The sequence below is a fragment of the Salvelinus alpinus genome, chromosome 9, assembly GCF_045679555.1.
Source record: "Salvelinus alpinus chromosome 9, SLU_Salpinus.1, whole genome shotgun sequence".
Taxonomy (NCBI): domain Eukaryota; kingdom Metazoa; phylum Chordata; class Actinopteri; order Salmoniformes; family Salmonidae; genus Salvelinus; species Salvelinus alpinus.
Window position 1 is genome coordinate 36,881,808 of NC_092094.1, and position 16,286 is coordinate 36,898,093.

Below are 16,286 nucleotides of genomic sequence, written 5' to 3' on the forward strand. Positions count from 1 at the left end.
ATATAAAGTATTCCAAATAACCAGGAGCAAGTTTGGCATACCTCCCATCTTTACACCAAATCTCAATCTGAAGTCCTGTAGTTGTGCAGGAAGGTACCGTATCTGTCCAAATCTCAGTCACTGAACACAAGACAACACTCAGTGCACTAAAGCCATCAACTAACTCGCAACACCAACATTTCCGTTTGATATTTCATCAAAACTAAAGGACATCTTTGAAGCCGTCATTAGTTGGCTGGCTTAAGTACACTGAGTAGAACATGTAAAACCCACTGAAAGTAAATGCAGATTCAGCATCAGTCATCACCATTTTATTGATTATTTATAAATGTAGCAAAACATACTTCATACAGACAGACACATAGTGAAAGTGAAAAGAATTTGAACCAATGTTGAAAACTCTGGAACACCCTGTGGATGGCTTTCTGTACAAAAGATAAGCTTCTACTGAAGATTGTCAATACACACTATTGAATTGAATGACATATATCGAGATGTTGTTCTCCGAAGCCCAGTATCTCTGAACTTGGTCCAGTGTGTGGTCTGTCCACAGTGGAAAAACCCCATAGATGAATGTCCCTCAGAGGCTTATTCATCCCCGGGGCTCTAAATAAGCATTCTGTTTGATGGACCGCCTTTAGGATGACAGTATCACATATTCAAAGGGAGGAATATATAATCTGTTGAATTTGCACCCTTCGTCTCATCTGCTTCTATCTTTGAGAGATGTATGGTCAATATAGTACAATGAGAATACAGACAGAATGGTTTCTTCCTTTTCAACATATCATAAAAAGAAAGAGTGCACAGTTGTACATGCCAATCATACAGAGTCCCAAGCATATAACACAACACTTTTGTTCTATTAAAACTGCTAGTTCAGAACTATACAATTCAGGTACATTAACATCATATCTATGCAAAGAATAATGATGCTTATGAGCTGATGTATACAGGAATTAAAAAGTATTTTGTAAAGCAAGATAACAGAGAGGCAGGCATTAAAGGCATAGCTTTTATTCACCAAGTGTTATTACACTGGCACAATGCACACAAGCAGATACATACACACACACACACACAAACATACGAGCACACACACACACAACACACACATACGCACAGACACACGCTCACACGCAAACACACACAATTTTGAAATAGAGAGTTTGCCAACAGCCTAAAATGTGTTATCCACTAACCTAAAATGTTGCAGTGTTAGCTGATGTTATAGACAGACAATATTCTTTAAATATTTAAATTTAGTTAATAATCAACTAAATCCACTTGATATATTTTACAATGCAGATGAAAATAGATTTTCTTCAGGTTTTCACTCCAGTTTACTACCGCTTCCCTGACCATCCCACATAACTTTGCTGCATTAGCAAACAAGATTAATTGCCAATAAAAAATGCAAATCCACTGCAAATCCAAATTGACCGCTAAAGCTGTTGAATAGGGCAAAGCAAGTAGAAAACATGACCTTTTTAAAAGGTACAGTAACATTTCCAACATGGTAGTTTATCTCAGACGTACATTCAATTAGTACTAGGTTTTAAATGCAGCTAACTTTTCATGTCATGGAGTCAAACAGGGGTTATCCTCATGGTGTTTAGTATTATAAAACAAAAGTCCTTTAGAGTAAAACCTAGCTTACTTCTATACCGTTCCTATTCCCCCAGGGTCTCTGCTTGATATGGACATAAATATGAATATTAATGAAATACATTATGTACACGTTCATCCATATTTCTTCAACACAAATAACTAAATATAATTAGGTTAGTCTAGACTTGAGCTAGACAACAGACAATAAGAAGTGATGTTGAATGTAAGTTAAGTGGTTTATCTGTTCATAAACACTGTATTAAACACACGGGATGACTGCACAGTTGAGCAGTGGCAGCGAACTGCCTAGACCTGGGTATACTTCATTATGCTTGCCTGCAGGTGAGCTCTATTGTTTTAGAGGTTTTACTCTAAGTAATCCTCTCAGTAATCTTCAGTGAGTCTCAAACTAAATAAAAAAAAATTGCCTTCAATGCTACAAAACATCCCACAGTACTCTCTGATTGAATAGCAACCTGACAAACTTAGGATGCAGTGTTTGAGACGTTGCTGTTAAGCCTTGCCTGGTAAGGCTTGAAGACTCTGTCTTGGGTTCCAGATGTTTGAGGTTTATGTGCTCATTTACATTCTAACCTCAGCTCTCCCAGACAGCATCCCCTGGAACCATACTATTCAACTGAACAGTTTCATTCCAAAACACTGTATATCCATTTTCAGAAATGTTTGTAAATTAGCTTTTTTCTTTTCAAGAACTTATGAAAGAGTGGTGTGTTTCTTCCTCATCTTATCATGACATGCGGTTGTTAAATTACAGAAATGTGTTTGTTTGAAACCTATCACTAGATGGTTTTATTTCAGAGAGACAAATAATACATTTTGGTTGCAAAACGAGATATACAGTGGGGTCCGAAATAATTGACACCCTTGATAAAGATGAGCAATGAGACATGCTAACCTCCCCTGTTATTACTAATGGTGAGAGGTTAGCATGTCTTGGAGGTATGATCTTTGATTCTCTGTAACTTTCTCAATCATCATTAATCACGATTCATTAAGGATTACCCGTAATCATGGTAAGTGTTTAGAAACATATTCTATTCTTATTTATAATAAAAGTGACTAAATAATCTAAAACACAACCAAAACTAACTGCAAATGCATCCAACAAGTTTGTAGTAACAAGCCTGATGTAGTCATTGCATGCTAGGAACATGGGAACAAATACTAAACTTTTGACTACTTTATTTATAAGAATCTTTAGGGATGTCAATCATTTTGACCCCCACCTTTTTGAGAAAAAATGATTACTTATTAAACAAAATCTCTTTCTCTGAGAAATTGTGTTAGTATAAAATATAATTTTCAAATTTTTGGAGCATACAATATAGTTCATTATTTGAATTATTTATTTTATACATTCATTATTTACTTTATCAAGGCTCTCAATAATTTCAGACCCCATTGTATCCACCTCCCTCTCAGAGAAAAGAGTAGTACTGCAAGGTTTTACACAGTCAAATGTGACATATAATTTAATTTTTTATTAAAGAACTGTAGAAATGATACATTTGGCACATTAATATTTAAAATATATATATTAAAACATTTATCAATACCGTAATATGAGATCTAGGCTCTGGTTAAAATTAGTGCACTATATAAGGAATAGGGTGCCATTTGGGATGAGCCCTAACTCTAACCAAGTACTATAGCATGAGGTTTTTAATTATGTGTTGAATTTATATGTTAAATATACAGGATACGGACATTCCATTCCAGCTAAACAATGGATACAGTGGCTTGCGAAACTATTCACCCCCCTTGGCATTTTTCCTATTTTGTTGCCTTACAACCTGGAATTAAAATAGATTTTTGGGGGGTTTGTATCATTTGATTTACACAATATGCCTACCACTTTGAAGATGCAAAATATTTTTGATTGTGAAACAAACAAGAAATAAGACAAAAAAACAAGAAACTTGAGTGTGCATAACTATTCACCCCCCCAAAGTCAATACTTTGTAGAGCCACCTTTTGCAGAAATTAAAGCTGCAAGTCTCTTGGTGTATGCTTGGCACATCTAGCTCTTGGGGTAAGCTTGGCACATCTAGCCACTGGGATTTTTGCCCATTCTTCAAGGTTAAACTGCTCCAGCTCCTTCAAGTCGGATGGGTTCCGCTGGTGTGCAGCAATCTTTAAGTCATACCACAGATTCTCAATTGGATTGAGGTCTGGGCTTTGACTAGGCCATTCCAAGACATTTAAATGTTTCCCCTTAAATCACTCGAGTGTTGCTTTAGCAGTATGCTTAGGGTCATTGTCCTGCTGGAAGGTGAACCTTCGTCCCAGTCTGAAATCGCTTGAAGACTGAAACAGGTTTCCCTCAAGAATGTCCCTGTATTTAGCACCATCCATCATTCCTTCAATTCTGACCAGTTTCCCAGTCCCTGCCAATGAAAAACATCCCCACAGCATGATGCTGCCACCACCATGCTTCACTGTGGGGTTAGTGTTCTCGGGGTGAAGAGAGGTTGGGTTTGCTAGACATAGCGTTTTCCTTGATGGCCAAAAAGCTCAATTTTAGTCTCATCTAACCAGAGTACCTTCTTCCATATGTTTGGGTAGTCTCCCATATGCCTTTTGGTGAACACCAGACATGTTTGCTTATTTTTTTCTTTAAGCAATGGCTTTTTTCTGGCCACTCTTCCGTAAAGCCCAGCTCTGTGGAGTGTACGGCTTAAAGTGGTCCTATGGACAGATACTCCAATCTCCTCTGTGGAGCTTTGCAACTCCTTCAGTATTATCTTTGGTCTCTTTGTTGCCTCTCTGATTAATGCCCCCCTTGCCTGGTCCATGAGTTTTGGTGGGCGGCCCTCTCCTGGCAGGTTTGTTGTGGTGCCATATTCTTTCCATCTTCTTATAAGGGATTTAATGGTGCTCCGTGGGATGTTCAAAGTTTCAGATATTCTTTTTATAACCCAACCATGATCTGTACTTCTCCACAACTTTGTCCTTGACCTGTTTGGAGATCTCATTGGTCTTCATGGTGCCGCTTGTTTGGTGGTGCACCTTGCTTAGTGGTGTTGCAGACTCTGGGGCCTTTCAGAACAGGTGTATATATACACTGAGATCATGTGACAGATCATGTGACACTTAGATTGCACACAGGTGCACTTTACTTAACTAATTATGTAACTTCTGAAGGTAATTGGTTGCACCAGATCTTATTTAAGAGCTTCATAGCAAAGGGGGTGAATACATATGCACGCACCACTTTTCCATTTGTAATTTGTTTGAAACAAGTTATTTTTTCATTTCACTTCACCAATTTGCACTATTTTGTGTTTGTCCATTTCAAGAAATCCAAATAAAAATCAATTTCAATTACAGGTTGTAATGCAACAAAATGCCAAGGGGGTGAATACTTTTGCAAGGCACTGTATATAGCGTTTTGCAACAAAACCAATTGTAATAGACATCTAAAATCTATGAATAAAAAATCTGAGGACAGTAGTATTGAACAGACACGTAAAGTTATTCATAGAGATGATATGTGTGTACGAAATGAATACACTACAGATGAGGAGCTGTCAATCTGAACGTGCAGCTAGAAATATATGCAACTCCTTTTTAGTAAAGAAAAAAATATGAGTGACTTCATGATACTGTCTGTTTGTACATGTCCTCTATGAGTTCCTCCCTGCCCTTCACCCTGGTCGTGTCTATAGGCTAGGCAACAGCAACAGAAAAGACAGACATGAGGGGAGCAAGAAGAAGGAGGCAGGACCTGGACAGTGGGCGTGTGCTTTAAGAGACTCCTGGTTAATCTCTTCCTGGTTGGACGGGCTCAGGGCATCAGCGTTGGTAGCTGGTTGGTTACGACTGGAGCACATGTAATACAGGTTTCCAGAAAACTGCATCTTCTTGGACTCCTGTCGCAAAGACTCCCAGACAGCAGAAGCCTCATCCGGACACCAGGCCATCGCCACGTTTGCACAGTCATGAAACTCATCCCAGGACCTGTAGGGGGTGGAACAGAGATGGTCACATACAGTGCATTCGGAAATTATCCAGACCCCGTGACTTTTTTTACAGCCTTATTCTAAAATGTATTAAATAAACAATTTTCCTCATAAAAAAAATCAAAACAAACATCCTTACACTTATTTACATAAGTATTCAGACCCTTTGCTATGAGACTCGAAATTGAGCTCAGGTGCATCCTGTTTCCATTGATCATCCTTGAGATGTTTCTACAACTTGATTAGGGAAAGGGAAAGTGGGATACCTAGTCAGTTGTACAACTGAATGCCTTCAACTGAAATGCGTCTTCCGCATTTAACCCAACCCCTCTGAATCAGAGAGGTGCGGGGGACTGCCTTAATCAACATCCAAGTCTTCGGCGCCCGGATTGAGTCCACCTGTGGTAAATTCAATTGATTGGACATGATTTGGAAGGTACACACCTGTCTATATAAGGTCCCACAGTTGACAGTGCATGTCAGAGCAAAAACCATGCCCTGAGATTGATGGAATTGTTCGTATAGCTCTGAGAGTATTCTGTCGAGGCACAGTTCCTCTGTGGAGATGGGAGAACCTTCCAGAAGGACAAACTATCTCTACAGCACTCCACCAATCAGGCCTTTATGGTAGAGTGGCCCGACGGAAGCCACTCCTCAGTAAAAGGCACATGACAGCCCTCTTGGAGTTTGCCAAAAGGCACCCAAAGACTTGCAGACTGTGAGGAACAAGATTATCTGGTCTAGTGAAACCAAGATTGAACTCTTTGGCCTGAATGCCAAATGTCACTTCTAGAGGAAACCTGGAACCATCCCTACGGTGAAGCATGGTGGTGGCAGCATCATGCTGTGGGGATGTTTTTCATCGGCAGGGACTGAGAGACTAGTCAGGATCGAGGGAAAGATGAACGGAGCAAAGTACAGAAAGATCCTTGATGAAAACCTGCTCCAGTGCGCTCAGGACCTCAGACTGGGGCAAAAGTTCACCTTCCAACTGGACAACGACCCTAAGTACACAGCCAAGACAACACAGGAGTGGCTTCGGGACAAGTCTCTCAATGTCCTTGAGTGCCCAGCCAGAGCCTGGACTTGAACCTGATCGAACATCTGTGAAGAGACCTGAAAATAGCTAACCTGACAGAACTTGAGAGGATCTGCAGAGAAGAATGGGAGAAACTCCCCAAATATAGGTGTGCCAAGCTTGTACACCCAAGGGCCTCGAGGCTGTAATCGCTGCCAAAGGTGCTTCAACAAGGTACTGAATAAAGGGTCTGAATACTTATGTAAATGTGATATTTCCGTTTTTTCTCATTTCTAAAAACCTGTTTCTTCTTTGTCATTATGGGGTATTGTGTGTGTAACACCACTCATAAACATCTTAGATTCACATTCCCTGTGTACAAGTGCAGAAAGGCTAAACTTGCACTGTATTTGGATATGGGCCCATGGTCTTAACTCAACCCTTAAACAGCACATCTGTTGGGGGCATAGGGCATCTGTTTATCGTACACACAGGAGACCTTGAGGGGAATGGGTGAAACAAAGAGGAAGCAAAATGCAGCCTTGCAAAGTCCCAGAGTCACATGTGCAGTAGAAAACAGCAGAGTAACAGCAGGTGAAGGGCAGCTTGTTAGCAATATCTGCCTGCAGTCTATTTTCTGATTAAAATAATAAAGGATTGCTGAGGTGTTAGATTAAACACTTGATCTGAAACATACACTGCATGCTAATGCATAAACAAACCAAGCTCACGGCCTGGGAAACAAGGACATTACCTGTTCTATTAACGACAGATTTTCCTTAATTTTTATTCTCTACTCAAGGTAAATTCTCCTAGCATTCCATAGAGAATACTGACAGTGGTGCAGCCTTGGCCTAGATGCAAATCTGAGACTTTTATCCAGTAGGGAAAATACTGCCTTTCTACTAACTGCCTTTCCCTAACAGATTTGACCACATTCCTAGGAAGAGTGGGTGTGTGTGTGTGTGTGTGTGTGTGTGTGTGTGTGTGTGTGTGTGTGTGTGTGTGTGTGTGTGTGTGTGTGTGTGTGTGTGTGTGTGTGTGTGTGTGTGTGTGTGTGTGTGTGTGTGTGTGTGTGTGTGCGTGTGTGCAGACGTATGTATACACACGCACGTAAGACTAAGTTTACTGAATGGCAGGATTAGTACCTTAATTGGTACCTTAAGGAATATGACAAAAATAATAACATAATTGTAATGACCACTATATACCTGAAGATAACAAGTGTGTCTCCAGCTCCCCAATACTGAACAACAACTCCCGACAGGACCTTCCTACATTGATGCAATGTTTTCTGGGAATGGATTGATCTTGATGGGGTGATGCATCTTCCAGGGGGGTCATACTCTAGCTCACAGGTGTCAAACTCATTCCACGGGGGGCCAAGTGTCTGCGGGTTTTCGCTCCTCCCTTGTACTTGATTGATGAATTAACATCACTAATTAGTTAGGAACTCCCCACAACTGGTTGTCTAGGGCTTTATTGAAAGGAAAAACCAAAAACCTGCAGACACTAGGCCCTCCGTGGAATGAGTTTGACACCCCTGCGTCTAGCTCAACAACAACCATTTAAAATGGCTACGACAATTATTCAAATCCAGATTAAAAGGCAAATGCAGTTTTGAACCCTCACGACTTTAGGACCATGCGGACGCCTGGGAGCGGGAGGGAAGGCTGTTTATGGCTGGCTGGCTTTATGGAGAGCTTATCGATGCAACTGAAGGGAGCAGCGCGACTTTTTCTGGAAACAGTGCTGAGGTAAAGATGGCTGTACTTTGGCTAGGTAACTGCTGTTTGACTTGATATGAAACTGAACTAGAGTGTAACCCCGGTGCTGAACTAGTGCGTAGCAGCTAATGTGTTTGTAGAATGTTAAGTCCCTTATTGACTGAGGTGAATGAAGCTACAGCAACAAGTTGATCATGTCCTGAGTCAAATTTTGCTTGTTTTTGATGTTCTCCAAATTGTATTTTAGAGTGTTTTAATGTGTAGACATTGAGTAAATGAGATTCGATTCTATAAAAATTCCTTGACATAATGTTAAGATGGATTACAGACGCATGTATAAATAGAATGGAAGACAGAGATGGATAAAGAGAGACACTCAATATTTAATTAGGCACTCCAATATGCCTCCAGCAAATGGGAAGTGCTGTCAGGATGTTAGAGAGAGCTGGAGCATAACCATGGAGAAGAAAGAGTGAGCTGGGGCATAACCATGGAGAAGAAAGAGAGAGCTGGGGCATAACCATGGAGAAGAAAGCGAGAGCGATGGAGATATTGAAATAGAGGTAAAGATCTGGTGAAGCCCATCGTTCAATGGTAATTCAATTATGGGTCACAGTGTTATGTCAATTTCTAATTTCAGAGTGTGTGTGTGTCTATAAATAACATATAGATGAGGGGATTTGTATCTACTGTAAGTTCATAATCATTGGTCTTGGTTCATCTGTCAGTTACTGTAGTGCTATAATGTGTGTGTGTGGGGGGGGGGGTGCTTACTTGCAGATGGTGTGTATCTCCTGTGTGTCCTCATCTTTCTGGGCACTGTCGGTCAGGCTGTCTCCCAGAGCCATCAGACACTGAGCGAAGCCCTTATAGATGGAGTGACACCTCCTGGTGGAGGCAGCAGAGCTGGGACAGGGGCCGACGACTGGACGGAGACACAGAGACATACAGTATACCATCAGCACTCTCTGTATCCCTGGCTCACATTGGGGAGAAATGAGCATCAGGAGAGTTCAATATTGCCAAGCACAGGACATCTGAGGGGTTTTTGTAAATGTGTTTGGTTACTTTAAACAAGTGGCAACAAAGCTCTGTCTTGTACAAGGCTTGACAAACCTTGGATCCTCTATAGCTGAATCCTCAATATGTATACTACGTGACCAAAAGTTTGTGGACACCTGCTCGTCGAACATCTCATTACAAAATCATGGGCATTAATATGGAGTTGGTCCCCCCTTTGCTGCTATAAGTCTCCACTCTTCTGGGAAGGCTTTCCACTAGATGTTGGAACATTGCGGGGACTTGCTTCCATTCAACCACAAGAGTATTAGTGAGGTCAGGCACTGATTTTGGGTGATTAGGCCTGGCTCGCAGTCGGCGTTCCAATTCATCCCAAAGGTGTTCGATGGGGTTAAGGTCAGGGCTCTGTGCAGGCCAGTCAAATTTTCCACACCGATCTCGACAAACCATTTCTGTATGGACCTCGCTTTGTTCACGTGGCCATCTATCTTCAGAGTTCGTGCTGCTAGGCGACCTAAATTTGAACATGCTCAAAACCCCAGCCACCCTACAATCTAAGCTTGATGCCCTCAATCTCACACAAATTATCAATGAACCTACCAGGTACCACCCCAATTCCGTAAACTCGGGTACCCTCATAGATATCATCCTAACAAACTTGCCCTCCAAATACACCTCTGCTGTTTTCAACCAAGATCTCAGCGATCACTGCCTCATTGCCTGTATCCGTAATGGGTCAGCGGTCAAACGACCTCCACTCATCACTGTCAAACGCTCCCTGAAACACTTCAGCGAGCAGGCCTTTCTAATCGACCTGGCCGGGGTATCCTGGAAGGATATCGATCTCATCCCGTCAGTAGAGGATGCCTGGTCATTTTTTAAAAATGCCTTCCTCACCATCTTGAATAAGCATGCCCCATTCAAGAAATTTAGAACCAGGAACAGATATAGCCCTTGGTTCTCTCCTGACCTGACTGCCCTTAACCAACAGAAAAACATCCTATGGCGTTCTGCATTAGCATCGAACAGCCCCCGTGATATGCAACTTTTCAGGGAAGCCAGAAACCAATATACACAGGCAGTTAGAACAGCCAAGGCTAGCTTTTTCAAGCAGAAATTTGCTTCCTGCAACACAAATTCAAAAAAGTTCTGGGACACCGTAAAGTCCATGGAGAATAAGAACACCTCCTCCCAGCTTCCAACCGCTCTGAAGATAGGAAACACTGTCACCACCGACAAATCCACTATAATTGAGAATTTCAATAAGCATTTTTCCACGGCTGGCCATGCTTTCCATCTGGCTGCCCCTACCCCGGACAACAGCACTGCCCTCCCCTCTGCTACTCGCCCAAGCTTCCCCCATTTCTCTTTCTCCCAAATACAGTCAGCTGATGTCCTAAATGAGCTGCAAAATCTGGACCCTTACAAATCAGCCGGGCTAGATAATCTGGACCCTTTCTTTCTAAAACTATCTGCTGAAATTGTTGCCACCCCTATTACTAGCCTCTTCAACCTCTCTTTCGTGTCGTCCGAGATCCCCAAAGATTGGAAAGCAGCTGCGGTTATCCCCCTCTTCAAAGGGGGGGACACCCTTGACCCTAACTGCTACAGACCTATATCTATCCTACCCTGCCTTTCTAAGGTCTTCGAAAGCCAAGTCAACAAACAGATTACCGACCATTTCGAATCCCACCACACCTTCTCCGCTATGCAATCTGGTTTCAGAGCTGGTCATGGGTGCACCTCAGCCACGCTCAAGGTCATAAACGACATCGTAACCGCCATCGATAGGAAACAATACTGTGCAGCCGTATTCATTGACCTGGCCAAGGCTTTTGACTCTGTCAATCACCACATCCTCATTGGCAGACTCGACAGCCTTGGTTTCTCTAATGATTGCCTCGCCTGGTTCACCAACTACTTCTCTGATCGAGTTCAGTGTGTCAAATCGGAGGGTCTGTTGTCCGGGCCTCTGGCAGTCTCTATGGGGGTGCCACAGGGTTCAATTCTTGGACCGACTCTCTTCTCTGTATACATCAATGATGTCGCTCTTGCTGCTGGTGATTCTCTGATCCACCTCTACGCAGACGACACTATTCTGTATACTTCTGGCCCTTCTTTTGACACTGTGTTAACAACTCTCCAGGCGAGCTTCAATGCCATACAACTCTCCTTCCGTGGCCTCCAACTGCTCTTAAATACAAGTAAAACCAAATGCATGCTCTTCAACCGATCGCTGCCTGCCCCTGCCCGCCTGTCCAACATCACTACTTTGGACGGTTCTGACTTAGAATATGTGGACAACTACAAATACCTAGGTGTCTGGTTAGACTGTAAACTCTCCTTCCAGACTCACATCAAACATCTCCAATCCAAAGTCAAATCTAGAATTGGCTTCCTATTCCGCAACAAAGCATCCTTTACTCATGCTGCCAAACATACCCTTGTAAAACTGACCATCCTACCAATCCTCGACTTCGGTGATGTCATTTACAAAATAGCCTCCAAAACCCTACTCAATAAATTGGATGCAGTCTATCACAGTGCCATCCGTTTTGTCACCAAAGCCCCATATACTACCCACCACTGCGACCTGTACACTCTCGTTGGCTGGCCCTCGCTTCATACTCGTCGCCAAACCCACTGGTTCCAGGTCATCTACAAGACCCTGCTAGGTAAAGTCCCCCCTTATCTCTGCTCGCTGGTCACCATAGCAGCACCTATCTGTAGCACGCGCTCCAGCAGGTATATCTCTCTAGTCACCCCCAAAACCAATTCTTCCTTTGGACGCCTCTCCTTCCAGTTCTCTGCTGCCAATGACTGGAACGAACTACAAAAATCTCTGAAATTGGAAACACCTATCTCCCTCACTAGCTTTAAGCACCAGCTGTCAGAGCAGCTCATAGATTACTGCACCTGTACATAACCCATCTACAATTTAGCCCAAACAACTACCTCTTTACCTACTGTATTTATTTTATTAATTTATTTTGCTCCTTTGCACCCCATTATTTTCTGTCTCTACTTTGCACTTTCTTCCGCTGCAAACCAACCATTCCAGGGTTTTTTTTTAGTTTTATTTTACTTGCTGTGTTGTGTTCAGTTCACCTCCATGGCCTTTTATATTTTTATTTATTTATTTTATTTATTTATACATATATTTGTTTGCCTTCACCTCCCTTATCTCACCTCACTTGCTCACATTGTATATAGACTTATTTTTTTTTCACTGTATTATTGACTATATGTTTGTTTTACTCCATGTGTAACTATGTGTTGTTGTATGTGTCGAACTGCTTTGCTTTATCTTGGCCAGGTCGCAATTGTAAATGAGAACGTGTTCTCAATTTGCCTACCTGGTTAAATAAAGGTTAAATAAAAAAAAAATAAAAAAATATGCTGAAACAGGGAAGGGCCTTCCCAAAAACTGTTGCTACAAAGTTGGAAGCGCAGAATCGTCTAAAATGTAATTTTATGCTGTAGCGTTAAGATTTCCATTCAGTGGAACTAAGGGGCCTACCCCGAACCATGAAAAATAGCCCCAGACCATTATTCCTCCTCCACCAAACTTTACAGTTGGCACTATGCATTGGGGCAGGTAGCGTTCTCCTGACATCTGCCAAACCCAGATTCCTCTGTCGGATTGCCAGATGGTGAAGCGTGATTCATCACTCCAGAGAAGGCGTTTCCACTGCTCCAGAGTCCAGTCTTGCTTTACCCCACTCTAGCTGACGCTTGGCATTGCGCATGGTGATCTTAGGCTTGTGTGTGGCCGCTCGGCCATGGAAACCCCTTTCATTAAGCTCCCGACGAACAGTTATTGTGCTGACTTTGCTTCCAGAGGCAGTTTGGAACTCGGTAGTGTGTTGCGAACGAAGACAGATGATTTTTACACGCTACGCACGTCAGCACTCGGTGGTCCCGTTCTGTGAGCTTGTGGCCTACCACTTCACGGCTGAGCCGTTGTTGCTCCAAGACGTTTCCACTTCACAATTTTAGCACTTACAGTTGACCGGGGCAGCTCTAGCAGGGCAGGAATTTAACTAAACTGACTTGTTGCCACATTGGAAGTCACTGAGCTCTTCAGTGAGGCCATTCTACTGCCAATGTTTGTCTATGGAGATTGCATGGCTGTGTGCTCGATGTATACATCTGTCAGCAACAGGTGTGGCTGAAATAGCCAAATCCACTAATTTGAAGGAGTGTCCACATACTTTTGAATATATAGTGTATCTATAGCTGTACATCTTCAGCTCTCCTGACATTGAGAGACATGGTTGTTCCTTTGTCAGCCTATTTCAGATAGAGTACTTAAGTCCTTGAAATCAGCATGGTTTTACACAATCCAAACTAATTGAATCTGAACAGCATGATGCACTGTGCCAACAACCAACCTTGAAGGTGCACACTCCAGAAAGTCCATGTGTGAAAAATAAGTTTGGGAGGAAAGTGGCCCTGAAGGATGTTTTAGCTAAAGCATGTCAGAGGGGTACAGGCTGTAGTGTGAGTGACCCAGATACAACTTAATTTCAAGATTGCATTTAGGATACATATGAATCATTTTAATGTGAAGCAAATAGTGCCTGTAAGCCGTGTGAATATATATATTTTTTAAAGTGAGTCATGAACCCACTAAATAACCCCAAACTGCTCCTTTACAGACCTCTATCTCTTCATCCCCTCTCTCCTCCCCTGCTACTCCCTCCCACTGTAATCCAACAATTTTAAAGGCGAACCCTCAAAGAAGTTAACGGGACTAAGTGAGGTAAAACTGAGGATGGTAATTGGGTCAGACATCAGATCACCGGGGCCTGTATCCACAAAGCGTCTCAGAGTAGGAGTGCTGATCTAGGATCAAGTCTCAACCTGTCTATATAATATTATTCATTATGATCTAAAAGGTTAAACTGATCTTAGATCAGCACTCCTACTCTGAGAGGCTTTGTGGACACAGGCCCAGAATTATCTTCTGGTCCCCTGGGAAGAACATGATTAATATTTAATAATTATGACTTTTCCCGCCTCCTTTTTTTCCTGTTGATTTCGGGCAATGTTTGGCAGTGGGGGTCTAAAGATTATTGGTTTCACTCATCCTTATCAGAATTTTATGAAGACCTAGAGAGAGCAGAGAGATAGACAAATGATTGCATCCCACTGCTGGCTTGCTTCTGAAGCTAAGCAGGGTTGGTCCTGGTCAGTCCCTGGATGGAAGACCAGATGCTGTTGGAAGTGGTGTTGGAGGGCCAGTAGGAGGCACTCTTTCCTCTGGTCTAAAAAATATCCCAATGCCCCAGGGCAGTGATTGGGGGCACTGCCCTGTGTAGGGTGCTGTCTTTCGTTAAATGGGTGTCCTGACTCTCTGAGGTCTTTAAAGATCCCATGGCACTTATTGTAAGAGTAGGGGTGTTAACCCTGGTGTCCTGGCTAAATTCTCAAGCTGTTGCTCATACCATCATGGTCACCTAATCATCCCCAGCTTACAATTGTCTCATTCATCCCTCTCCTCTCCCCTGTAACTATTCCCCAGGTCGTTGCTGTAAATGAGAATGTGTTCTCAGTCAACTTACCTGGTAAAATAACAGTTAAAATTAAATTGAGATAGGGATAGTATAAGGAACTAGAGGGAAGAGGAAATTAACAAATGCACTGTCTATTGAGGAAGTAAAAAAAAAAGTCTATGTTGGTTGAAAAAGACCACGGTTGTCCAGCCCAGTGGTTCCTCATATAAGCACATTGCTACTTTCCCCAATAGAAATGTGTCTTAATTGAACTCCAGCAATATGCTATATCCCAGCGCCACACACCATTCTGTGTCCCAGCCAGGTCTGGTTCAATATGCATCCTATACAGGGCAGCAGATACTGTAGGCTGCTTTTGAGCCTAAATGTAAATATTTGATAGCATGACAGAGCCTGGGGGAAACCACAGAGCATTCCTATAAAAAAGCAGGCAGTCTCAAGTCATACAGACATGACTGATGAAGAAACCACAGACCTAACTGATGTAGTTGTTTCAGCCTAAAAGAACATTACATTACTTTTCTATCCATTCTGGTGTATTTTCATCACACTGGTTTTGCGTTGATAATTTACCAAACTCCCCCCTCTCCATCAATAAAGATTGACGAAGACGTGCACATCTAGCTACGCGTTCGTTGAAGGTTAGGAATCTAGTGATTTTTCTGTGCAGATCTTTTCTTTCAAGAGTATTGGCGTCATAAGAAAAAAACAGAATTAAAGTGCAGATATCGATATTAAAAGGATAGAGGGAAAAGTTCCTATAAGTTCTATATGTCAGGGATCACAGCCATACTGTCTCTAGCACTACGTACAGTATAGACAACTGGATGCCAAAGGCACTGTATAATTTAGTTTTCCTGTCATTACAGCAATGTTCCAGGGGGCTTGTTACTGGAGTGTCTTTGACTCACAGTGCTACTGCACATCAGAACTACCACAGTGGAGCCTTTGCTTCACTGTATTGACCTCCCTCTTCCACTTGAAGCCTCAGTAATGAACTGGCCTGTAAACCAGGGTAAATAGCTTCTTTTTTTTACCATTATTTAACTAGGCAACTCAGTTAAGAACAAATTGTTATTTCCAATGACGGCCTTCCCCAGTCATTGTAGCTGCGTGCTATGAGAGTGGAGCACAGAGATCAAGGGGAGCAGTTGGAAGGATTCAGTAAAAGACTCACCAGTCAGAGCTGCTTAAAACACTGCTGCTTATTCGTATTACTGCTCCTGATAATCCTCACATAATTGCTGGTCACTACCCAAATGAGAGAGCTTATGGTCCCGCGGGAGTTTGTAAGACTTTCTGGAAACACAATTTCTATAATCTGTCCTGCTATATAATACAGAGTCAAAATGAAACAGAACAGCATAATGAGTTGAACTATACTGTACCAACATAATGTTTTGTATAT

General features: G+C 42.2%; 1 protein-coding gene across 1 annotated transcript in view; it reads right to left on the bottom strand.

The window, feature by feature from the left end:
* Positions 1–289: 289 nt before the first annotated feature.
* LOC139584745 (neuritin-like) overlaps positions 290–16,286 on the bottom strand; it is a 29,650-nt gene continuing 13,653 nt past the window's right edge. Inside the window, exons 2-3 of the mRNA XM_071416918.1 lie at positions 9,114–9,264; positions 290–5,592 (exon numbers count right to left, since the gene is read on the bottom strand). Coding sequence (XP_071273019.1) covers positions 5,295–5,592; positions 9,114–9,264 — 449 coding nt within the window. The 3' untranslated portion in view covers positions 290–5,294. The remainder of the gene's footprint in view (positions 5,593–9,113; positions 9,265–16,286) is intronic.